This window comes from Euprymna scolopes, chromosome 2 (assembly GCF_053919585.1).
Source record: "Euprymna scolopes isolate OS-2025 chromosome 2, ASM5391958v1, whole genome shotgun sequence".
In the NCBI taxonomy this organism is placed as follows: domain Eukaryota; kingdom Metazoa; phylum Mollusca; class Cephalopoda; order Sepiida; family Sepiolidae; genus Euprymna; species Euprymna scolopes.
The window spans coordinates 69,057,824-69,085,707 of record NC_136483.1 but is presented as its reverse complement, the minus strand read 5'-3'; the positions used below and the strand labels follow the sequence as shown (position 1 = coordinate 69,085,707).

Below are 27,884 nucleotides of genomic sequence, written 5' to 3'. Positions count from 1 at the left end.
TGTGCTGCTGCTGTAGTGCTGTTGCTGTACTGTACTGCTGTAGTGCTGTGCTTATCTAGAATTACATCTATTTTCAAAACAAAAAATACTGAAAAATCTTTAACAATATGTACATACCCGTCACAGAATAATGTCATATTCCAAAAATTACATAAACTGATCAAGTAGTTATTTTAACTAAGAAAATTAAATCTTATGACGAAGCGAGACGTTATGTTTTGATCCGCCATGTTTAATAAATGGGGAGACCACTAGATTCGAACTATCGAGATCAAAATACGCCTTGTAATGGCTACAATTTCTTATTGAAATTGCTAAAATTTGTAAATAAATGAAATTCTATATTTAAAAAAAAATACTTGATCAATTTACATCAATGTGGGATATGACTTATTCGTTCCGTGACGGCTACGCACATCATACAAATTTTTCTCCAATTTATTTATTTTAAATGGGTTTAATTCTAAATAAGCACCACAAAAGTTTCTAATTGTCTCCCCCAGTCGGCTAATGTTCGAAAGTAAGGGGGATTACTCTCTGCGTCAATTTTAAATTCGTCGTTCGCTGCTAAGGAAACGTTACAACTAAAATATGGTCTGTTACTTTCGTCTGAGTTCTTCTGCACCTTTTAGTTATATTTAAGTACATTTGCACGAGCTTAAAAGTATTGCTTGCAAACTTTACTTGATAGAACGAAAATAGATGTACAATTTATTTTCAGTAGAAGACTTACTTAAAGTAGTTCTCGTTCTGCTGCAGTGCTGCTACTGCTGCTGCTGCAGCAGTGCTGACATTAACTTGACGGTAAAATGTTACTTTAAGGCCCGTCTCACGTTCGTATTGAAAAATATTTTTTTTTATAGATTTCGATGAGCTAAAAACGAATCTGTTAATCGTTTTCGTCGCAGAGAAATACTTTTCATTATATGGAGAACTTGCTTTTTCAAGAAGTGGGTGATCATTTTTCCATGTACATTTAACTTAAAATGAGCACCCTATTTCTGGCCAAATAGTGAGGGGGCAGTTTTTTGTTTGTTTATTGGCTAAAAGGTTTTTTTTTTTGGTTTTTTTTTTCTGCTTTTATCTTTCATTAAAGACACGAGGAAATCGAAAAATAAAGAAAAATCTGTACACTGATACGTGTAATTCCTTATGTTATCAATGGTCACCATTTCTGTATGTGTAACCGCGCGCATATTTTTGCGGCAAACAAGTAGCTTTCCGGATATTAAGCAATGTAATTCCTTATGTTATCAGTGGTGACCATTTCTATACACGCAAGGGTACATATTTTTGCCTGAAACAAGTAGTTTTTGAGATATTAAGCCATGTTATTCTATATGCTACCAGTGGTGGCCATTTTTGCCACGCGCAGTAAAAATATGTGTGCGCGTACACCACTGATAGCATATATGGCTTAATCTCTGGAAAACTACTTGTTTTTCGGCTAATTTTAAATTGTTTGCAGAAGATTACTGCGCTATGTGAGAAAGCAGTTTGGTACGTGAGTGCACATTTCACGACCTTCGTTTATGCTATTGCATGCAGCGTAAACGAAAGCTGTGAAATGGCAGAAAATAGTCCCAGGTTTCAGGGGTTAACACCATGCAAGCAGTTAATTTGCGACAGAAACGGTTATCATATTCTTTTAAAGCACACCAAAATCTACAAAAAACATTTTTCTATACAAACGTGAGACGGGCCTTAAAGTAAAATAATACCAACTTGATTATACTTACAACTTTACATAAACTTAGTTTAAGTTTACAAGATATAATTTATAAAGTGGTACTCAGGTCTCATAAGATCACCACAAACAAAATCAAATCAAATCAAACATCTATAATCTATAAATATAAAAGCGAAAATGTATGTATGTGTGTTCACTTTTTCTGTATGTCTACAAAAGGCTTTTTTCAGAGAAGCGGTCGCTCGCTTCACAACTTTTTAAAACTTTTTATATCACATATAAATTGTAATATCTCACAGTTAACAACGAAGCTCGCCTGTCTATTTAATTTGCTCGATTTCGGGAAGATAAATATTCAACATTTGTCACTCACCGTATGTGGGTTAGTCTTTTGTCCTATAACATTTTGCAGGGGGAAAAAAAAAGCGTTCAGCAGTAAATGAAATCCCGCAGTAAAACTTGACCTCATCAACTCATTAAAACGAGCACCTGCTAAATCCAAGTAATTAAATAAATTCAAACGTGTTTCGTTAGCATCTCGCGGTGGAGCAATGGTTAATGTCGCACGTTTTTTTTTTCACACTTTAATTTACAACTTTGCCTCAACGGTTCGGGTTCGATCCTCTTACTTACTTTTTTTTTACCCCCCCCCCCCCTCCACACCTCCAAACACCCGGGAAACGTCGGGTACTCCTCGCTAGTGTGAAATAAAAGGTGTTTATTTATACAAAAATAACACATAACAAACAAATCATTTTTTAGTGTCCAAAAGGTGTGTCTAGATAGACAGTTCTTGCAAATGTGAAATGAGACTGTTCGTTGTTTTGACAAGGAAAAGCAAAGAGTGTCCTTTGTTTTCTCGCTGAGAAAACAGGCTGAATTTTTGTGTGTGCTAACAAATAAAGAAGAAGGTGAATGTCCTTACGTGCAGTTGAATATCTGCATTATTCACTGTATGTGTGTGTTGATAAGGGCTTCTCTGTGTGTGTGCATACATGTGGCTAATCGTGTTTTGTCATGTTGGCGGAAAAATACGTAGTAATGGATTCATTGACGTGAATAAAGAAGTGAGCGAAGAGTGAGGAACGCAGAGTGAGAATGAGTGAGTGAATTCGTTAAAGTATTTGTCGATCGGCTCCCAGACGATGTGAGAAAAAATGTTTTGAAAATTAAATCCTTCTTTGCGCGTTGATTGGTTGAGAAGTGCATGCTTTTGTCATGTGGTATGCTTTCAACTATGTCCGCCAAACAAAATGCATTTTAAGTTTTGTTCCCTGCAGAATTTGTGTGGGCGTAGTTTAAAAAATCTTTGTGCCTCTGAAATGTATCTTTTTTTGTTTGCGCGCATAATTGGGTCTTTATTTATTTATTTGTTATTTTTAGAACAAGAAGTGAATGCATTTTCTTTTTTGGAGGGGAGGGGAGGGTGTTTGTAACTATTCTGTGCTTTCACCTAACAATTTAATAAAACATAGATATCGTGAAGCTTGAATTTAACCTGAAAAAACTATTTAAAATAGTGCAGTGGCAAAAGTGCCCAAGCACTAATCAAACTAGATAATAATTACTTCCGGAAAGAACTGGTAATTGTACCGGAATTGGGAATTTAGTAAATATTGGAATCGGCCCATCACTAATATATATTTATATATATCTATATCTATATATATATATATATATATATATATATATATATATATGGCTTCGTGTGTGTGTGTGTGGAGGAGGTGAGGAATGGACTCTACCAAACTCTTTTGTCAATTTTTAATCTACAGACTAAAAATTTGATACATAAGCTATTTGAACCTGTGGAACAGATTTGATTTGGTTTTAGGTGGACAAAAAGAGCTGATAAGGTGACAAAATTGGAGCTTGGCAGGCATAAGTAAAGCTATATTCTATTCTATATGCATGCGCAAATATACATTTATATTTTTAAGTCGGTTGATTTGTAAAGTTTAGATATGCATGTGGCCTGAGCGCATATGGTAGTGAATAACGCTGGAGAGCGAAATGTTTTGGTTTTGATTCTAACTGATGGCATTCAAGTCATATTTTTTTTTTTTTTACATTTGAAATCACCACTATATATTGGGTATAATATAATCAACGGATAATTGGCTCTATAATAATAAATATGAAATTTGCATAAATTAAAATATATTTAAGCATATTTTATGACCGGGCAACTTCGGGCAGCTTGCTACTAATATATATATATATATATATATGTATATATATATATATATATATATATACACTCGTAAGCAAAAAAAATGGGCAAAACAAATTTTATACATTTTATTACACTAAAAGCTATATTGAACAATGAACAATTGAACAAAGAAACTTAAACAAGACTAATAACACAGAACAAGACATTTACTTTAATAAATGCTTAGGATGGAATAACATTCCCTTTTGATTTCTTTAAAAGATCAATCCATTCAGATATGTTCTCAACCAAAGTGGAACACTGCGAAGAGGAGATGCTATTCCATTTGCTTTGCACAGCTTCTCACAGTTTGTCATTATTCAATAAAGTTCTTCCAGCCAATGCACGAAATATTATGGACCAAATATTCTCGATTGGGTTTAAATCGAGGCTTTAACCTGGCCAAAATATCACATGAATTGAATTATCAGAAAACCATTTTCTTGTGACTTTAGCAGTGTGTGCAAGGGCATTATCATGTTAAAAAATAATGTTCTGGTATATTCCCAGCTTCTGGATACTTGTTAACAGTTCTGTTTCTAATATTCAAATGCATTCCTTTACATTGATTGATTTCTCACATCTAATAAGTTCCCCGACTCCTGCTGCAGTAAAAGTTCCCCATACCATTATCCCTCCATTCCCATATTTAACTGTCGTTTTTATGCGACTTGGCAAAAATCTTTCTCCAGTTCTTCGATTGCACTGTTCGGGAGCATCGGGAGCATCAATAACAAGATAAAATCTTGATTCATCTGACCAGAAAACATTCCTGAACCAGTCTGTATTTTTCTTGCCATAACACGAAAAAAATCTCTTTCTATCATTGATGTTCTTCTTAGATAAAAATGGCTTCTTTGCACACCTTTTAGAGGAAAATCCCATTTTTTTCATTCGTCTAGATATTGTATATCTAGAAAGAGAATTTCCAGCCCTTGTTTTGAATTCTTTGCTATGGTCAACATGTTTTCTTTCAATCCTTCAAAACAGTTAATTTAAAGCCTGTGGTCGTCCTTCAAAGTGGATGCTCTAGGGTGACCAGATCCAGATTTCCCTTTTACCAAGCGTTCGACTTCAAACCTTCGACCAATTCGCTTCACTGCAGAAAAAGATGTTTTCACATTTGTTTTTCTTAAAAAATAAAAAAATCTGCTTGTAAGTCATTTTGAACTGCCTTAATCCTGCAATTCGGTTTTTTATATCCTCACCAAGATGCGGTCTTACCATTTTTAGGATTAATTTTTTCACTTATTATTATATGCTATAATAATAATGATCTGCAAAATAGGAATTTTCAGTTAAAATGAACAAAAATTCACGGAAAAATATTGAAAAATCGATTTCTTCCTTCTTTCATTCTTGGCCTATTTTTTTTTTTTTTTGCTCATAAGTGTATATATATATATGTATATATAAAGTGATCTTGTCTGTCAGTGTTCAGAATAATCTCAACCAAACTACTCTATTGATTTTTAGTCTACAGACTTGAAACTTGACATATAGCGAATTTGGACCTGTTGAACAAATTCAATATGGTTTTAAGCTGGTAAAAATAGCTGCTAAGGGGTCAAAATTGAAAAAAATTGGAACTTTGCTGACGCATGTCTACTAAGCATGTTACTTCTATGCATGCGCAAATACAAATTTATCCTTTTCAGTTGGTTAATATAATAAACTTCGATATGCACATCATCTTAGCTCAGATGGTATCGAATAACCGGAGAACTAAATGTTTTAGTCTCAATTCTAGCTGATGGCATCCAAGATATTTTTTTTTCTTTTAAACTTTTGGAATCACTACTGGGTACAATGTCATAATCAATAGAGAATTGTCTCAATAGTATAATATATTCTGCATAAATTAAAATATCATATTCAAGCATATTTTACGACCAAGCATTGCTAGTATATATATATATATATATATATATATATATATATATATATATATATAAAGTGAAATTGTCTGTGTGTGTATATTTCCCTACCAAACTACTCTGTCAATTTTCAGTCTATAGACTCGAGATTTAACATGACGGGTATTGAGATTTGGGAAAAATTTTTTAATCGGTTTTTAGTCAGAAATTTGGCTGTTAAGAGGTCAAAGTTCAACGATTTTACCTTTGAAAACTCTACCAAACTCCTCCGCCAATTTTTGGTCTAAACACTTGAAATTTTAGATGTAGGTTACTTAGACATGGATAAAACTTTATAATTTGATTTGAGCCCAAAACAATAAATGTTAAGGAGTCAAAATTGGGCTCAAAGTTTAAAAAATTTGACCTCTGCGGTCTCTACCAAATTACTCAGCCAATTTTTGGTCTAAACATTTGAAATCTTACATAAAGTGTATTCAGACATAGGTCCAGCTTTTTAATCGCTTTTTGGCCGAAGAGTTGGCTGCTAAAGGATCAAAGTTCAAAAGATTTGACCTTTGCAATCTCTAGCAAACTATTCAGTCAATTTTGAATGTAAACATTTAAAATTTTACATAAAGAGTATTCACACATGCAGCAAGCTTTTTAATGACATGAGTCAAACTTTTTAATATATATATACATATGCACATGAACTTATGAACAGTACATAGGGCTTGAGCAAAGCCGGGCTGAACTGCTAGGTTTTATCTATCTATCTATATATCTATAAAAGTGAAAATGTGTGTGTGTGTGTGTGTGTGTGTGTGTGTGTGTGTGTACATTTCCCTACCAAATAACTCTGTCAATTTTCAGTCTACAGACTCGAGATTTGACATAAGGGGTATTGAGATTTGAGAAAATCTTTTTAATCGGTTTTTGGCCAGAAATTTTGCTGTCAAGAGGTCAAATTCAACGATTTGACCTTTGCAGACTCTACCAAACTTCTGCGCCAATTTTGGGTTTAAACACATGAAATTTTAGATGTAGGTTACTTGGACATTGGTCAAACATTTTAATTGATTTAAGCCCAAAATAATAAATGTTAAGGGGTCAAAATTGGGGTCAAAGTTTAAAAAAAATTGACCTCTGGTGTCTACCAACTTTTCTCCATGGTAGTTTAGGAAGCCTATTATATAGAAAGGCATTACTCTACATATTCATATTTTTTAATATATACATATGCATATAAGGTTATGAACAGTACATAGGGCCTGAATTGCTACTATATTTATAAAAGTGAAAATGTCTGTGTGTGTGTGTGTGTGTGTGTGTGTGTGTGTGTGTGTGTGTGTGTGTGTGTGCATTTCCCTACCAAATAACTCTGTCAATTTTCGGTCTATAGACTCAAAATTTAACATAAGTGGTATTGAGATTTGGGAAAAAATTTTAATCGGCTTTCGGCCAGAAAATTTGCTGTTAAGAGGTCAAAGTTCAACAATTTGACCTTTGAAAACTCTACCAAACTCCTTCTGCCAATTTTGGGTCTAAACCAGTCATTCCCAACATGGGGCGCATGCCCCACCGGTCGGGCATGGCAATATTTTGGTGAGGCATGGGCAGGACGTGCATCCTTGGGCTTACTATACCAAAGACTATAGTGCAATTTGAGAATGAGTTATTTTTTTTCATTATTATTGTTATTATTATTATATTAACAGTGAATTGTTTCATAGTAAATCTTAATGGCCTTTTAAGCTTACTTCACTGAATAACAGGGATTTTTAATAACAAAAATTAAATATCACAAAGGGGAGGCATCAGGATTTTAGAAATGCCTAGGTGGGGCATGGCCCAAAATAGGTTGGGAACCACCCGTCTAAACACTTGAAATTTTAGATATAGGTTACTTGGACATGAATCTAACTTTATAATTTGATTTGGTCCCAAAACAATAAATGTTAAGAGGTCATAATTGAGGTCAAAGTTTTAAAAAATTTGACCTCTGCAGTCTTCAAATAATTACTCAGCCAATTTTTTGTCTAAACATTTGAAATTTTACATAAAGTGTATTCAGACATAGAGCAAGCTTTTTAATCTGTTTTCGATCGAAAAGTTGGCTTCCAAGAGATCAAGGTTCAAAAGATTTGGTCTTTGCGGTCTCTAGCAAACTATTAAGCCAATTTTAGGTCTAAACATTTTAAATTTTACATAAAGGGTATTCAGACATGCGGCAAACTTTTTAATAAGGTTTTGGGCGAAAATTTTGCTGGCAAGAGGTCAGAGTTGAAAGAGTTGACCTTTGGGGGCTCTACCAATTCCTCTGCCAATTTTGTGTCTAAACACTTGAAATTTTAGATGTAGGTTAATTGGACATGGGTCAAACATTTTAATTTGATTTAAGCCGAAAACAATAAATGTAAAGGGGTAAAAATTGGTGTCTCTACCAACTTTTCTCTATGGTAGTTAAGGAAGCCTATTATATTATGGTACATATGCATACTTTTTAATATATACATATGCACATAAAGTTATGAACAGTACATAGGGTCCGAGTAAAGCCAGACTGAACTGCTATTATATAAGAAAAAAAAATTAAAGACTGTAAAAATGTATAATTAATGTAAAATATATTTTTACAGTCTTTAATTTGAATATATTTAATTCGACAGAATACTCAGAAAAGGTATATTAAAATTTCCTTAATCTGCAGAGTTTCAAAAAATGTGTTCTTCTCATCAGATATAAAATTCATAGCAAAGCTATGAATTTGCTTGTGCTGGCATTATTTGAAACAACATGACATGAAAACTAGTCATACATGCAAAAAAAAAACTTTCTTGTGCAAAGGGTTTCTAAAATGAGGGAAAAAACTTTTAAGAAATCAGAATTCATTAAAAGCCAAGGATTAAAAACCAGATGAAAAGTTATGGAGAGATCCAGTATTATCAATATAAAAAGATGATAGGAAAAATCCGGAATTATGCTGTTGACAAGGAAATAAGAAGAAAAATCAAAATCGATTCTCATTACAAGATAACATTAAAAGATGCATGTAAGTCTTGATAACATTGAATGATATAAATACCCATTTGACTTCCAAATAATGAATATTTTTTCTAAGTTTTATATATACATCTAGGGCAATTTTAGCTGGACATACAGACATACACCCGCCCTTTATATAATCGATTATCATACTCACCCTTGACTTTTTATTATAGTGTGGAGAATTCCTTTTAGAATTTATTTCAGGCGTAAAAATAAATCTGAGGTGGTTGTCTGACTTGCTATTTGCTTTCTTGCTTCCTCTCACGATAGAAATACATATATCTATTTATATACAAATAAATACATATTAGTCTTTATTAGCAGGGAGATCTATATTGCCAGGGATTGAATAAGGATCAACAAATGTTCCACACTTCCAAACTTTTATTGTCATTGAAATCCATGAAATCGACCATTTTCAATCAAATAGATACATTGCCTACTCTAGTCAAGGAGCCACTGCGTTGCACTGGAAGAAAACGTCAGATGCCTCCCCACATTGACTTAGTCGACAATGCATTGTAGTTTACATTGCACTGTAGAGGACCTACTATTTATTTTATAAAATTATTTTTATATAATGACTTGAATTGAAGTTTAAAATGCAAAGGTCAAGTACCATGGTTCAGTTGTGCTCTAAACAGAAGCATTCATTTCGAATGTGCCTCATCTTATCAAAGAACTTATAGTTGATTTTTATACGCTACGCCCTTCTGCTTGTGTGGTGATAAAACTTCTCAAATGCACTTGTGATGCAAAACTGTATAAGGGTGTTAATTTTGGTCAAAATCAGACTGTTCTTTCTTGAAGCGGATTTTTCCGGTTATCGATTTTCAATACTTATCAGAGGCATTCCAATACAAAACTTTTCTAAGAACACCTTCCAAACATATAAAGTAGGTTTGTGTAAAAATTAAAAAAAAAAAAAAAATCAGTCCAGCCGTTTCAGAGTCTATAGGGAACGAACTCTCTCACTCACACACACAGCCAAAGTGTCTATTATATATAAGTAGAGATAGAGATTATGAAGGGGGGGGCGTAAATCTAGACTAATCGACAACATAGGTCTAAAACGAATTGTTTGTTTATATTATTAATAATGATTTTATCAATGTCGATAAATCAAGAATTCTAAATTATTTTTACTTGAAAAAAAAAAATGGTTCTTTTCCAGAATGACGTCATGTTAAAAAAAAAAAAAACTAAAGAAAAATCTGTATCATGTACATACCCATGACGAAACGAAAATATCATATTTCAAAAAATCACATAAATTAATCCAGTAGTTTTATTTTTAAACAAGGAAATCAAATTTTATGAATAATTGAAGAGGGGTTGCATTGCCCACCATCTTGAAAAAAAATCTGAAAAAGCAAGGGATGTAACTCAACAATAATTCAAACTTGCAAGATTTTTGTTGTAATGTCTGCAAGTTCCCATTAATTGGCTAAAAATGATTTTCTTTATAAAATAAAACTACTTGATCAATTTACATGATTTTTGGAATATGATATTTTTTGTTTCGTTATGGGTATGATTATCATACAGATTTTTCTTTATTTTTGTTTAGGGGGAATTCTGGACAAGAACCAAAAAACATCTTTTTGCTAAACTTTATTTTTTTCTTTTTTTTTTTTAGGTAATTATTAACTAAGTTTATTTGAAGAACAATGCTAAAACCTGGATCTCTGTTGGACTTAAAATGGTACCAGTCACCGGCCGGCATGGAAATTATTTCTTCTCTTCAGCGCGAAGATATGTCGCACAAGACATTTGGTAAGAAGTCACTTGTTTCTCTAGCATGTTGTAAGATTTTTCAGAGGGTACACTTCTTTCCTCTTCACCATCTGACTCTTACTGCATTCTTTCATTCTGTTTCCTTCCAACCTTTCTTTTTCTTCATTGTTATCTCTGTCATTGTGTAACGTCACCCAACACGTTGTAGTCTCAGTTGCAAAGTAGACAAAGAACAGGAAAAGAACTTCAGCTCCTTTTTTTTTTTGTATTGTAACAATGACATATATTTCTGGGTATTTTCCTGAATAAAACGTGATTCCGAATGTGTTCTTGAACGTCATCCATGCCTCTAATGTGATCATCTTCTCAAACATGGTTTCTCCTTTTTCCTTACTGTGACGTCTGTAGCAGCTGCTACAAACAGGCAGAAGCTACTTGTCCCAACTTCGAGATTTGAAATCCAGTTTCTCCCTGGCTTGTCCAATCACAAGCCAGCTCTCAATCACGTGACCGAGTATATAAAAGGCGAAACCTGAAACCATTAATTCTCTTTGATGCTGACCCTGCCTCGGAGCAGACTTCGCCTGGGGCTGCGGCCTAGGCAAGACGTGAATACAACGAGCTAGCTATGGTTTTCTTCAAACTACCATTTATTTCCACGTGCGGTACCCGCATGAACTTTATTTATCATTCTACAGGACTACTCTTGTCGCACACCAACACATCAGTACACTGAAGACTTTGCTCTTTCTTTCTCTTTGGTCCCAGCGACTACTAGCTATAAACACGTGCGCACAAAGACTGAACTGTTCTCTTCTTCAACCAGCCGGCATGATATTAAATCTCTTTTTCAACAAACTCTTCACTACTACTATAAAAACATGTGTGCGTACAAACACTGAACTCTCTAACTAATACATTTCTCTCTTCTACCAAAGCTACTAATGAAAATGACAAATGAAGTTTGTTTATTAATATAGACTGAAACACCATTGTATTATCTCATTTCAATGCGTCATTTCACTCAAGGCTCAGTATTGGAATATAGCCGTCCACAAATTCTCAAACCGAAATGCATACATATGTAATACATAAAAGTTGAAGGAGTCTGCACATGTGTCCTTTTTAATTATATCCAGTAGTTTTGGAGCCTATAATTGCTAACAAGAAACTTTTACTAATACCTTATATTTGTTTTTTGTTTTTTTTTGTTTTTTTCTCCTTAAAGGTTTACTTGAGCATCCAAGTCTTCCATCCATAGTGACAGCCGAAGAGGTTCAGTATAAAATCATGCTGGTTGGTAAAAATGGTGTCGGAAAGACAGCTACTGCAACCAATCTCACTGGATACTCACCCATGGAAAATTATTATGAGACACCAGGTTGGAGTTTTTTGTTTAAAATTTACGTATTGAATTTTCCTGTTTTTTTTTTTGTGGTTTTTGTTTTTACTTTTTTTTACTTTAATTATTTGTTTTACCAGTTCTCCACCCCCACACATTTTTTCTTAATTTCTTTGTAAAAAAATTTACATTTTTGAAAATATAATTCAGTGTAATAAAAAAAAAATCATTTTTTTATAAAATCTTCAAATTTAAATCCCATAAATATAACAAAATATTTTTTGTTTTTGACATGATAGGAGAAGAGGATAATCGTTAGGGTGTTTGTGCAGTATACTGGGTTTTCAACCAAATGCATTTCAGGTAAAAACACAATTACGTACTAACATGTCATGTCGAAATTAGTATAAATTCCAAAAATTATGAAAAATAATCCAGTAGAAGATGTGCTAGTTCTATTTTTTGAAAAAAAAAATTGTAGAGACTAGCGGTCAAACATTTTCTATATTTTCAATGGCGGATTTCAAGAAAAGTAAGGGAGATAAGTCAGTTTGTCATATATAATTGGTTGCATAACTCTTCTACATAAAAAAAAAATCATAATAAAATTCAATAATTTGATAAAATTCAATCATTTTATTTATTTTGTAATTATTTTTCTAATGGATCATTTTTCATAATTTTTGGAATTTATACTAATTTCGACATGATACATTAGTATGCTTTCACCTGAACCGCATTTGTTTGAAAACCTGGTATACTGTACAACCACTGTTGTTAGCTTATCTTTTGAGGAATGTGATATCAAAAGTTTAATTTATTAATTTTTGCAATTAGAAACAGAAGACTTAATTTTTAATTTCTATTCATGATTAAAAGAAAGAGAAAGAAGAAAAAAAGTCAGCTGATCAGTTTCGCCCTCACTCATCAAGAGCTGTATGAAGCAATTTATTTTTTAATATTAAAAGGAAAAAACTATTTTTTGCAACTATGTTCTTATATAATTGCAACATACTGTGTGGAATGAATTTTATCACAAGAAAAAATGTTCATTATTACCCTCCATAATTGTGCATATTTATTCTTAAACTTTTCAAGAATTAATGCTAATTCATCCAACAAATTAACAGAGCGTATATGGCATGCATGTGAGAAAATCAGTAGCAGCCCTAGGATAACTAACTAGCAAAAGTATTAGCAGCAGCCATCGTCTTAGTACATATGCAAATTAAGCAAGTGTGCACACGCTGACATCACAGGAAGAAGAAAAAAAGGAGAAAAAAGGACAGCATGTAGTCAAGCAAAAAAGAAAAGCAAAGTGCATGTATGGACAGAAGTCGAGGGCAAGAAAGCGCTGGCTATAGCTGGTGTCAAGTGGCGGGGAGAGAGACCTTTAAAAAGCACAGGTTATATGGCAGAGCATTATAAAACACATTAGTGTGTGAAAAGACTTTTGGAAAGATAATGAAATGCGTTACTGTTGGAAGGACAATGAATAAACGTTTTTCATTTGCAAAAAAAAAAAAGAAAATGCCGAGTTGGATTTTTCTTTCTTTTTTTTTTGTTTGTGTTTTGCGATGGTACCAGACAATGTGTGGGTCTGAGAGGTTTGATGCATAGCAACAAGTTTCAAGTGTAATGGCCACATTACATTATGGATAATGGGTATACCTTTGCATTTTTATTATTTTGAATAAAATAAAATGGAGGACATATAGTATTACTCACACAAGAATGTAGAAATGATATGCTTTCTTGCATTAACCTTATCATACTCTAAACTAAAAGGATAGAATTTAATTTCTTAAACTTGGGTTGTACCTAGTCTTAAGATATTTCACTTGGAGGTGGGTGGGGTGGGTATAAAATTTTAGTGTCACAATTAGAAAGTGAAGACTTATTTTTTATTCCTATCATTAAAAGCGATAAAAGAGAAAAAAATGTCAGCTGACTGATTTCATCGTCATTCATCAAGAGCTGTATCAAGGGTTTTTTTTTTATCATTAAAAGGGAGAAAAATATATGAGGGGAATTATATATATTTAAAATAAAAACTAGCATTATGATGTGTGTGTGTATATATATATATATATATATATACACACACACACACACACACACACACACACACACACACACAGTGGTAAAATGTCTTCGCGGCTAATCACGTTCAAAACCAAGAAACACTTCCTCTGTTTACAAAGAGAGTGTTTCTTTAAACGAATGTGAACAGTTTCTAACAACTTAAAACGATATTTTGAGTGAGTATGACTCAGAATGGAAAATGGGTCAGTGCTCAAATTTGTTGTGTATGACGTGTTTTTAAGTAGATAGTCTGTTATGGAAGACTTGGATGTATTATTTAGAATGTCCATTGGTTGGTAGGTTCCATTTCTGATTTTTCTAGTCAATCTCAATGTTGTCCTACCCATGTGATCGGCATTGCAACTACATTTGAATCGATACATTACATTATTCTTATGGGAGGGATGGAGTAGAACGTCTATTTGAGAGGATGCCATTGATGGTTATGTAGAGAATACAACACATAATAAGCAAAATAGCAATTTTCAACTGTTGAGCTGATTTGTTTGGCAAATTTCTCACTTACTGTTCTTAACCATGGCAAATAAATGTAAATTGGACACTTAGTCACCGTATTAAATTTGGGAAAAATCAGTCATTTTTTTTTTTTTTTGATGACCAACGTAATAACATCAAGAGGGTGCATATTGGATAAAGTATTGATAATAGCTTTTAGTTCTTCATCCAATTTTGTCTGAGAACAAATCGTAAGGGCATTATGGATTAGGATCCAAATTAAATCAAACTTTCATTTTTTAGGGAAAAATGAATCCCAGCATGTATACAGTATCATAAATGTAGGTTTACAGTAAATTGATGCAAGATAATTTGATGCGTTTTTGCTACCAATACATTGAGGGGAAACTAAACTAGAATCACGCTCTCCTTTGTAAGAATATTTTAATTATGAAATGCATGTTATAAACCAAGGAGAATTTATTTGTCTCCGTCTGATCATTGAAAATGCAAAATGTGTTGTCTACATATCGAAAGTAAATTAATTACCCTTATCCCCGAGTGGCTTCCGGGCCTTGATAAATGGTGACATCCATGTAAAAAAAAAAAAAAAGAAAAAAGTGGCTTCACAACTTGTCTAAAGTGATTTTCATTAAAAAAAAAATTGATCCAGTTAAATTAATTTTATTAAAGTACCCCCATCCCCACTTGGAGAGATCAGCTAGAGAATGAATCACGGTAAAGATATATTAAAATTGACTGATTCATTGAAGTTCACAGACAAATTCATAAACAGTTAGCAACCAGAATGGGGTGAGCCTCAAGATAAAGAATTCAGAAGGAGAAGAAGCAAAATGGGTATATCTAATTTGATGGGAAAGGGTAACAGTCAATCTTAGCTGATATCCTGAATTTAAGAGATGAGGGACTTAGCTCAGATTAGCAACAGGACCTCAACCACACCCCACTCAAACACTAATGTCTAATAAGTCTTTATTTACATGTTTTTTAATGTATGTAAATGGTGGAGTGTGGTTTTAGTTTATTGGATTTTGTGTCTATGAGTTTTTAAAATGATTTTTTTATCAACAGATGCAGTAGTTAATCCATATATTTCATAGAAATAAACAAATTTGGATTATTTGAACTACTGTTCTCATCTTTAGTGTTATTTTCACAATGTTTTGGTTGATGTAATCTCCAACCTTCTTGTATCTTGTCAAGCTCAGAATGTGAATAAGCATATTATTATACAAATAGTAATAAAAGTTGAATATCTAAGTGTAAAGGATGCCGTTTTGTAAGTCTTCGACTTTCTGTAAATTTTTTTCAGGAATCCAAGTTTGGCAGACTTATTGGCCAGCCCGAATCCGTCAACTAAATAAAGTGGTGCTGTTTAATTTACGTTTCTGGGAAAGCGGAGCAACAGCCACTCGGAAATTTGATCATATTTTACCTGTAAGTCTTCCTAATTCCATTTCGTTCCCCGTATGTTAACTAAATGAACACCCTTAAAAAATTAGAATAGTCTCCTAACCCCAATCGGTAAATGTTTTCAGAAAATGGCATCAACTTACTATTTTGCGTATCAATTGTGATGCTAATGGATTAGCCAATCATAAGTAAACTATTGGGAAAGCTGACAATCATAAATTATGTTGCGACTTCTAAAAGGTCATTTGATGCTTTAAAATTCTTAGCAAATCTCCAAGTCTTAAAAGATGTAAAGTTTTGGAAACTACTTACATCTAATATTTTTATACATAGAAATCAAAACATGACCTTAACAAAATTAGTTCTACTTTTATAATGATTTGGTTCAATTGATAAGTAAATCAGAAATTTGAAATGAGAATTAATAATTTGGATTATTTGAACTCCTGTTGTTCTCAATGTGTTTTGGACGATGTAACCTCTGACCTGTATTTTTAAAACTCAGATATTTGTAAAAAAATTGGAATGAAACTCTTTATTTAATCCATGAGAGTAGCCATAACTTGGGTAATTCTTTGTATTCTTAGTCCCCCCTGTATTGAGAATTGAATCTTCAATGTCCAGACGACTGTCACTTAGAATTGATTATTACTGAGCACTTTTATCTGTTACACCACATGTGAAAGATTCCAGCAAGAATTTTAGGAGTCTTAAACCTTAAGATCTAATTGCAGATTTATGTTTAAAATGAATTGAAACAATTACATTGAAGACATTGCCAAGACTGCTTCAAAGATTTTGATTTGATGGTTTATTTTATTTTTAAGTATTGAGTCATTCTGTTCAACGAAGATGGCGGTAGTAAATCCAATTGGTGAAAAATCAATGTAGTCCGGATTAGCAATGGTTCAGATAAAGATGGAGACTGATAGCAAACTGACTTGAATCGAAAATTCGATATTTTTATAATGAGGTTGGAGGCTTTTAATTGGTTGATTGTCCTAACGCGTAGTTATAAATAAGATCATCCAAATTCTTGTGGTCATACCCTCATTATTGATCAAAAACATTTTAAATGCCCCCACTTTTTTTTGATATAATGAAAAAGTACTTTCAGACTCTATTTGATTTAATAGTGTAAAAATAAGAAATATATATATATTCCTCAAAACAGTCCACAAGGCATCCCTAGAGACGGTATCAAATGCCTTTGTGAGGTCAACGAATGTGACAAACAAGTCCTTATTCTGCTCCCTCGCTTTCTCCTATAGTTACCTCTTCCTGCCCTAAAACCACACTGGGTTTCTGGGAGTAAAGTTTTACAGATTGAATCATTGAGTTTGTTTAGGATTACACGAGCTAGAATCTTACCAGCAACAGACAAAAGAGAAATTCCTTTATGGTTATCACACTCACACTTATTTCCTTTGTGCTTAAATAGGTGAATAATCGACGTGTCTTTGAACTGTTGTGGCACGGTACCAAGTTCTCATATTAATGAAAACAGGGCACTTAGTTTCCTGATTAACAGTTGGCTTTCACATTTGTATACTTCTGTAGGTATCCCGTCATCAGACATGGATAGAGTATCAGCAAGCGCCTCGATGGTTGGCCTCTGAGGAATATCATCAATCACTCCTCGATCCACTGTCGATTTTCTGTTTAAAACATTTGAAAAGTGTTCAGCCCAGCGCTTAGTAATTTCTTTCTTATCAGTGAGGAGAATGCCATCTGACGAAAATATTGGAGATACCCCCCTTAAAATGGGACCAAACACCCCCTTGAGGTTTTGGTAGAATGATTTAAAATCACACCTATCTGCCGCATCTTGTAAGGCCTCAGCTTTTTGCTCCCACCAGTTTTGTTTCATTTTCCGGAGCCGAGATTGTGCCAACCTTTTGGCCATTCTGAAAGTCTTGTGTTTCACTGAAGAATTTTTGTCAGTAATCCATACTTGATGGGTTTGATGCATGTTATTGAGCAGTGGGACGATAGTTGGATCATTTTCATCAAACCAATCTTGGTTTTTCCTTCAAAGATATCCTAATGACTCTTTAGCAGAGTCATACACTGCAGTTTTAAACTCTCTCCAAGATGCCTCAATGTCATTCCCACATACAACAGAGGACAGCTTTTCATCAGTAGCCTTTTGAAATAAGTGCATTATCTCCTTAACCTTCAACTTGCCTACATCAATTCTCTTGATGAAAGAATTACATTGGTTTCGAACAGGGCACTTGGTTTTCATCCTGACTGTGGAGCAGATCAATTTATTGTCATACCAACATTCCTTGATGCTGTAAGAGCGTGTAAGATTTATATATTTTCTATCAGAACGACGTACAATGTCATAATCAATGAGATGATAATCATTAGACCGGGGATGTTTCCAACTGGCTTTCTTGCAATTAGGCAGCTGAAACACTGTATTAGTGAGCAAAAGATCGAATTCACTGCAAAGAGACAATAAGAGAACACTATGTGAGTTGACTTTAATAATTCCATGTGAAACAATGATATTTCTCCAAAATTGTGTATCACTACCCACACGAGCACTGAAGTCACCCAAGACAAACAGCTTATCCTGTATACAGACCTTGTTGATCTGTTCGCGTAAAGAGGAGTAAGACCTCTTTTTAGCTCATCAGATGAATTAAGTGTTGGTGCATAGCAACTCAAAAATGTGGCATATTTGTCCTTTCCTACTGCAATGCGCAAGGACATAAGTCTGTCATTTATACCAACGGGCAAGATTTTTGGCAATATCATTCCTGATGGCAAAACCAACGCCAGATTCACGTTTCTCAGAACTTGGTTTTCCAATCCAATAAAAAGTGTATCCACCTTCAACTTCCTCTAGCTGTCCTGTATCAGCAAACCTAGTTTCAGAAAGAGCTGCAACAGAAATTCTATGATGCCTTAACACACATGCTATGATAGCGGTTTTTTGTTCAGGATTCTTTTTGTTATCCTGGAGTGTTCTTACATTCCAAGTTGGAGTGAACATGTTCGTTCCATGTATTTTGTTTCTATTCTTGATTTGGGTGCAAATATTGGATGCCCAGACATCTGCACCTGATGACAGGGACATGAGCAAGTAAACAATTTTTAGGTCACCTTTTATAGACCCCTCCCCATGAAGAGGAAAGCAGTGCCATCCTATAAAGGGCTGCTTTGTTATGAAAGGAGGACACGAGTCACACAATTACTTGCGGGTGTTCTGAAAAACGGCCATCTACCTTCCACCACCTAAGTGCAATGTTCATGCGAGGAACTACCAGTGACATCCTTCACCTGTTCCCGTCACAATCCCATCATCACAGGATTTTATTAATTTATTATTAGTTAAAAAAAGCAAAAAAAAAAAGCACATATCGATGTACCAAACCTTAGGCTTAAATGAGTGAAAATTGTTCACTGAACAACCGGCACTTTGATTTGTTTTAAGTGATCATTGCTTATGCTGAACAAAGCACACTCTCTCCATCGGATTAACATGGTCTGTACAGGTGCACACATGTGCCACACGTCAGATGATAAAACGATCGCAGGATTTTCTTGTAAGAGTGTTCCATCTCCTCGATCACTTGTGAGCCAACACTAAAGGGCCTGATCCATCCTGGTAAGATTTCTGTGCAGCTGGGTACCATACCAGCTATTTCTTAGTCCTTTACTCTAACTGTTAGTTCAGTCTAGTGGACACATTGCTTAGCGATGCTGTACCAACACATATACAACAATATATATATTATTTTATTCCCCTCTTTTTGTTTTATTTATTTTTGGAATTTATCTTTATTTTCATTGGTCAGACAAAAAATATATATAAATATATTGGTATAATGTGTGTGTAAAAAGAAACCATTTTTAAACCAATTGTTTCAGATTTTTTTGTTTGTTCTTTTTTTTAGTTTTTTTTAAATACATATACAAATACATACAGATATACATACTTTTTACATACATATACAAATACATCTATATATATAAAAGCGAAAATGTGTGTATGTATGTATGTTCGCTTTTTGTGTATGTCCAAGAAAGGCTTTTTTCAGAGAAGCGGTCGGTCAGTTCGCAACTTCTTAAAACTTTTTATATCACATATAAATCATAATGTCTCCGAGTTAACAATGGAGCTCGCCTGTCTATTTAATTTGCTTGACTTCGGGAAGATAAATATTCAACATTTGTCGCTCGCCACATGTGGATTGGGCTTTTTCCTATAATAAAAGTGACACTAATTCTGGCGGTATTTTTCCGGTGGCGATCGCCGGAAATGTCCAAAAGCAATCAGCTTTGATCAATATGGATATATTTTCCTTATATCAAACAATTGCTATTCAATTTGGACAAGGGGAGCTGGTCCCCCTCCCCCACCAACATCTTGGGAAAATAAAAATAAAAAAAGCATTCCTGCAGTAAATGAAATACTATCCTGCAGTCAAAGTTAACCTCATTAAGTCATTAAAACGTGCACCTGCCAAATCTAAGTAATTAAATAAATTCAAACATGTTTCCGTTAGTATCTCACGGTGGGTCAATGGTTAACGTCGCTTTTTTTTCACACTTTAATTTCCAACTTCGCCTCAAGGGTTTGGGTTCGATCCTCATAGTCACCTACCAAAACTTTTTTTTTATTTTAACCCCCCAAACATCCGGGCAACGCCGGGTACCCCCACGTCTATATATATAAAAGCAAAATGCAAGTGTTTTTAAAGGTTTAATTTTATCCGATATTAAGTGTATATCTTTTTGGCGTAGGCGTAATGTGTCAGGTATTTTTTTTTTTCGCCTTAGACTCGATGCTTCGGGTTCCAGCCTGTCTTTCTACCTACACTTTTTTCCTTTTTCTTTTTTTTACGTTTGTCCACTGTTTTGCTTTGTTTTGGTTTTTCCAATTTTTTTAAAATCATATTTTTTTTAATAATATTAAAACGGGGTCACCCTCTCCTACATACACACCTCCAAACACCCGGACAATGCCGGGTACCCCCACTAGTACAGATATACAGTATACAGAACATGTACGTTGTAAGAGGAAGCCATGACATTTTTAATTCACTTGTTTAAATATACATATATATCTATATACATACAATTTATTTTTTAAGAAAGAGTTTTCTGAAGAAGGAAGAAAAAAAAAATCACTTTTTTTTTGTTAAACAAAAACTCCAAACATTCTGTTAGATATTTTTAGTTAATTTGGTTAGGAAGACAAGAAACAAAATGGTCATAGTTTATTGTCGTACCCAGGACAATTTACAATCTTTTTTTTTTTTTTTGTGGTTTTGATTTCTCATTTTGGGTTTCTGAAAATAGATTCATTTAAGATTAAATTCCAAAAAATTCAGCGATAAAATGTTTTAATTTTATCTTTGTTATCGGTTTCTGATGAATCGTAGAGTTATTTGCTAATAAGATACTACTCTGGTTGTAAATGGATTACTGCTGATTTTTTACTTAGATTTTGTTTCAAAATAGACTTTAGAAGAATGTTAAGAAAAATTGCTTCTTGTACTGAGTGTGAAAGTGCAATAAACTCTACTTCACAGGTAGAAAGGGCCACAATTTGTTGTTTTTTTAATTTTCCAGATCATAGGTCCAGTCTTTAACAGCCTAAAACAGTATCCGGTTATACTTTTTCGATCCTCAGAGTTTCCCCAATCTGAACCTTAAAAATTTCTCTAAATTTACAGGATTTATGGATTTTTTAAAGATTGTTCCTTGGTTCCAATTAGATAATGAAGGATTTGTTTTGCATGAGTTAAGTCCTTAATTGTCGGTTTTGAGATAGCTTTGTTAAAGTGTAACATAAATCAGGCCTAGTGGTGGTCATCAAATAGATTAGACTTCCAATAATTTCTCTGTATAATCGATCGTCTATTAATTTAGTTTCGGTCTCTGTATTCTTATCGATCTCAACGAGAGTTATACATGGTTTGGAATCTTACATTCCAAACTTTAGCAGGATTTTGTCAATGTACTGTGATTAGTTCATTCTTATAGTTTCATTTTCACAAGTAAACTGTTTACTAAGGAACCATGAAAACTGTCCAAGATCAACCATTTTAATTTTTTTTCTTTAATTCATTCTTAACATCTTTTAAAGTGTTGTCACAATTTAAGACATAAGTCTCTTGAGTGTCATTGATATTAACAGGCTATTGCTTATTATTTCACTCGAGAGTTTAAATGCATTTGCTGTTGTTTCTGCCCTTATAACATAGTCAGTAACAGTCTCATCTTCGTTACGTTTTAGAGACGTTAGTTCTGTATATAGTGATGCAATTTTCGATTTTCCTTTTCTTAATATGTTCAACACTTTACGTCCATCATCCAAGGCATCTCTTATAATCAGAGAAAGACTTCTAGCATCTAAGCATTGAATCAGTTCTGCAAAAAACTATCGCGTCCTTTTCGATACATTCTGAGTCGTTAGGATTCTTTGGTGGAGATTGAATAACTTTGTGTAGTTTTCATATCCTTAAATACCCCAGAAATTTCACCTGCCACATTTCGAATTTAGATTCCAATCTGTCAGTAAAGTCGATGGTTGGTCCCGTAACCTGTTAAGTGTTGAGTCATTCTGTTGAACAAAGATGGTGTTAGTAAATCCAATCAGTGAAGAATCAATGCAGTTTCAATCAGCAATGGTTCAGTCATATCAAGATGGTAGTGAACTGACTTGAATCCAAAATTCGATCTTTTTATAATGAGGTCGGAGGCTTCTCATTGGTTGATTGTCCTAACGCATAGTTATAAATAAGAGCGTCCAAATCATTGGGATCATACCGTCATTATCGATAAAAAATATTTTAACACATATCAACCCTTCTGGGTTATTTAACGTAGAAGAGATTGTTCGATTTAATTTGTTTATTGTTTGATTATTATTATTATTTGTTTTTGTTTTTTTGAGATCCTAGTGTGATTATTGCAACTTGATGGGTGTTTGTTGCTTTGTGTTGTAAGGGTGTTTTCTTTTTCCATTTATATCTTATTGTATAACTTTGTTGCTTTTAAGAACTTTAGGAAGTTATTGGGGGTCTACTTTGTGGAAGAGGGCTTTGAAACTGTTCTCTTGATAATAATTTTTTGCAAATTTGTTGGCAATCTTTGCAATTTATTAGAACATGTTTTATGGTATAGCGTTCCTGACATGCTGTAAAGAAGTTGGACTCCAGCTACCATGTTAGAGCATTACTCACACTTAAGAATATCCTGTATCTCTACAAAGCCACCATTTGTCCATGCATGGAGTATTGTTGTCACATCTGGGCTGGTGCATCTGCCACTAGTCTCTCACTCTTATTCAGAAGATAAAAACAAGTTTCCAACTTAATAAGTCCTGCAATATCATCTTCATCTGCCAGCTTCATCCTCTATCCCATCGGCGCAATGTTGCATTCCTATGCATGTTTTACAGTAATGGAATGTGCTCATAGCACTTGTGGTCCCTCAACGTACATAACCATGACTAAGCTGACAAGCATTAAAATTCCACACCTTCATTGTTGAAATCCCTAGATGTCATAAAGCCTTTTGTCTCTAATAGTTTCTTCCCTAGAACTGCTGGACTTTGGAATTCTCCCCGTTTCCTGCTCCCTACAACTGTACTAACATGCAGAAGTTTGAATGTAATGTAAACAGACATCTCACTGCTTAACTTTTTACATAGTGTCCACGTAGACATGGTCTCAAATAGTAACCCCTTATGTTCAAGTGGTAATATGCTTTGTTTGGGTGAATAAGAGTAATAAAAAACAGGTTTCAAAATAAGAAACAAAGTTTACTCAATTTTTTTTTTTTTAGATGTGTCTCATCATCTTAATATGAGGCTCTGTCTGTCTGTCAAGCTTAAGTTTCAAATAACATTTTTAGAGATGTGTGTACTTCTCTATAAAGGGATCTCTTTGCTGTTTTGAAATTTGCAAAATCTTTTTCAATGATATTATCTTAAGAACAGATTCATCCTTATACTACGTGGCATAATGGATAAAGTTTGAGGTAAAATTCGGTTGTAGGTGAGGTTGAAGGTTGCAGTGCTGGTGACACTCAAAATACAAATGTGAATTACTTAAGACTTCTACACAGTTATGGTTGATAGAACGAGAGCAGGCAACCCCTGTGTGTTAAATAAACTGTTATGTTTGAAATACTGTGCATATTCCTAAGTCTGACAGAAAAGTTCCTGAGTTCAACAAGATGTGACTGAAGAAAGTCGGGAGTTACATCAGCCAAAATGTTGTGAAAATAATATGTAAAATAGTAATTCAAATAATCCAAAAAAAAAAAAAATCTGGACTCATTCTTGTTTTTCTTTCCGTTATCTTTGTATTCATGAAAGTTTTTGATTAAAAGCCATTTTGTTTTTTTTTTCAGTCCTTGAAGGAGAATGTTGATTGCATTCTTTTTGTCTTTTCTCTTCTTGATAAATCCAGCTTTGATGAACTACCCCAGATGATCAGCCGACTCACAGAGCCGAATGACAACGTCTGCAAAATTGCTATTGGAACAAAGTATCCTTTTGATTATTACATACACAGAAGAGAGCATGTTGTAAATCAGTTGTAAATATGTTGAGTAATAGATCACATGACAAGATGATCTTCATCAGTGATACGTAAAACACGGACCGTAGGTTTACTTTCTGCAGACGCGTAACTCTTGCTTCCCTTATTTTGTCTTTTAGTCCTCACATTCCATTAGCGATGTTTCTGACAAAGGGAGAAGAATGGCTGTTTTCTGGGTTACAATCTACCTATATAACATTTATCATTGGCTGATTTTTGACCTTGAAATGATATTTTTTTTTTAGCTCCTTACATGAAATGGCTTCATACCTTGTCTGGAGTGATTTCCATTACTAAAAAAGAAAAAAGACAAAAACAAAACAAAATAACAATCCTTATGGGCGAATTATGTGACATATAGTTACACCAGTCGCATTACCTATATTCTAGTGATGGGATGATTCCAATAATTTTCCCGATTCTGATACAATTACCAATACTGTTTTAAATTCTTGATTTCAATAGAATTACTGATTGCGATTCTGATTCTTTAAAGATCCTTCAATATATAGTTATAGAATTGTTTTCCTTTTCAAATTATTGTAAAAACACATGTATTCTATGCATATATTTTCACAAACATACAACATATACTTTTAAAGTAATCTATAGATTTAATTTAATTTTTTTTTTTTACAAAGGAGTCACCACTTATCAAGGCCCAAAGGCGACTCGAGGATAAGGGGTTAATAAGCGTACAGTGGTCAATAGGACAATATTGTAATAATTGTTAGTAGTGGAAATTTGGTAAATTGGATTACTTAAGGGGAACAGCTCATCGAGAACTTGTTTACGTTGGACTTGAAGATGACCATATTAAAGTAGGCAAATGGAAGAGAGTTCCACAGGTGTGCAGTTTTAAGAAAGAAACTTTGTTCATGGAATCTACATTTAGGTTTAGGCACAGATAAAGTGTGGGGAAATGGTAGTGTAAAATCAATAAATATTTAACATTTCACAATTAATATGAGTCGTGGAAAATTAACTTTTAACCAGATAAAACCCAAAAGTAAACAATTAAAGGCATTATTTTTGGCATCGGAAAATAGGCGCTAATTTTTTCAATTCCGATACCGATTCCGATACCTTCAAAAGTGCCAATATTTTGAATTCCCAATTCTGATTCTGATTAATCGTCCCAACACTACTATATTCACATCTACAAACATCTTGATGCATAATTGATAAATGCGGCATTTAAAAAAAATTTTCTATACTAATGACTAAGAACACTAGAAATAATTTTTCTTTTTTAAATAACATGATAAGTTGTTTGAGTAACAGGGAAGCCAATGTACACCTATACAAGTTTATATCAATTGAAAACTGAATGTTTATAAATAATGACATCTAAGTTTCATCTTGGACAGAATATGCCTAACATGGTTTTACTTTTACACTATCAGGAAGAACTGACCCAGGATTGAATCAGTCGCGTCTTTTTCCCTAACGGTGATGTCATTTCGCATGCATTTACATACACACATGCCCACACTTTGTTGCAATCATATTTACTTCTTTTTTTAAAATTTTTTTTATAAATATCAAAAGCCAACATAGTTTTAGAATATAGATGTGGTTATAAAGGTCTACATCCAAAAAAAAGAAGTTACTGATCAAAATAAATAAACAGACACAAAGTAAAACTTGATGTGCATCTAGACAAAAGTAAAAAAAAAAAATCTGTATGATGTACGTTCCTATGATAAAATGAAAATGTCATATTTACATAATTTTTAGAATATGATATTTTCGTGCCATCATTTTTTAATATAAAGAAAAATCTGGACAACCACCAAATTCTTTTTTATAGTTTCTTCCTTAATTGCAAACAGATTTGACCAATTTGACCAAAGTGAAATCACACAGTCTGACATCCAGATCTTCGAGCAGCAATACGACATTCCAGTCTTTAAACTCCAAAATTTATCGGACGGTGCTGGACAAGGGGCAGAGTCCACACCCAGATGTGACACCATCCGCACCTTGGTTTGTGAACAGCTTTGGGCAAAAGATTTGAAATCTGTCAATAGAACGGTTACAACCAAAACTTCACAGGAAATTGTTTTCTAATTTTAAAATCACCATCACATATGAAGACATCATTAGCTTTGAAACATACGTAAATATATTTTACCATAAAAATGTTTTTCAAATTAGAAATGTATGATTGTAAAATTTTAATTAAATGAAAAGATACTATTCTAATAAATATATTTGTATAGCCAAACTTTTATTTTAAAGACGCTCTGCCTCTCACTAATGGAAACAATCACCTGTGAGAGGGAATAACAATGTATCTGGTTGTTTAGCTAGACAAAATGCCATATAATCTCTAATGCAGGCATATACACTGTTCCTTGCCAAAATTGCCATCATATATACATTGGTGAAACCCAACGTAGATTAGAGAAAAGGCTCAATGAACATAAAAGAGATATAAAAAATAGTAATTCTCTGAATGCATTATTCTCTCATTCATTGCTACATAATCATACTTTTGACTACAAACAAGCAAAACAGTTACATTTATTTCAAATAAACTGCGATGGAAACTTCTTGAATCAGTGCTCATCGCAAATTCAAGCCCAATTAAACAACGTAGAGGTTTCTATAATGTATCGCTATTAATAAGTAAATTTCTACTAAAAGAACTTAATTTAATTTTAGACATAGGTTAACTCTCTCACACCATAGAAAACACCACCTATAATCGTGTAATACATATAATCAGTCAATAAATTGCATAACAAAAATACACTCATTTCATTTCAGTTTCACAATCAATATTTGAATTATAACGGATATATTTGTTCCAAAGAATATAAATTGCATCATATCTTTTTAAATATATTAACGGCTATATGATGTTGAAAATCTTACTCTTTCACAACGCTATGCCGCCCACCTTTTTGCATTTCCGACTTTTTTTTGTTTCTGAAATGGGACATGGTCATACATTTCATTACATCAAAAATATATTTTCAAATATTTGTACTGGTGTTTTGTTTTCTTAATTTCATTCATCCAGAGGAAGTCTTGCAATAAAGACGAAACGTTGATGCACACATAATTTGGTTTGTTCCTTTTTATCTCTCTATCTCGTCGGAATACTATTTCTATTATTCTCATCACATACATACATACATACATATATATATATATATATATGAACAACTGGAAACACTAATGCATTTTAGGCTGACGATTCCCTATGGGAATGAAACAGGAATAAAACAAGCATATATATATATATATATCCATCCATCCCCAAAACCTCTGGCCTTGATGGAGGGAAGACAACCTCATACTCAACTACCAAAACTTTTTTTATTATTTTACACCCCCCCCCCCGGAGTTTTGATTTACCTCAAAACACCCGGGCATCGCCGGGTACCTCCAGCTAGTCTATATATATAAAACGAAAATATGTGTATGTTTGTAT

The 27,884-nt window shown here is 33.5% G+C and overlaps 1 protein-coding gene across 3 annotated transcripts; it reads left to right on the top strand.

The window, feature by feature from the left end:
• The first annotated feature begins 3 nt into the window (after positions 1 to 3).
• On the top strand, positions 4 to 27,512 carry LOC145291996 (ciliogenesis and planar polarity effector 2-like). 3 transcript variants are annotated; one of them, XM_080137977.1, is made up of 6 exons: positions 4 to 594; positions 10,452 to 10,588; positions 11,778 to 11,930; positions 15,766 to 15,890; positions 24,249 to 24,385; positions 26,275 to 27,512. In XM_080137977.1, exons 2-6 carry the CDS (start codon positions 10,483 to 10,485, stop codon positions 26,510 to 26,512), a joined length of 759 nt encoding a protein of 252 aa, XP_079994103.1. In that variant the 5' UTR covers positions 4 to 594; positions 10,452 to 10,482; the 3' UTR covers positions 26,513 to 27,512. The 3 variants fall into 3 exon arrangements, with proteins under 3 accessions (XP_079994103.1, XP_079994118.1, XP_079994110.1); XM_080137992.1 differs by lacking the exon at positions 4 to 594 and adding an exon at positions 1,719 to 1,869; XM_080137984.1 differs by lacking the exon at positions 4 to 594 and adding an exon at positions 7,126 to 8,816.
• Positions 27,513 to 27,884: the final 372 nt, after the last annotated feature.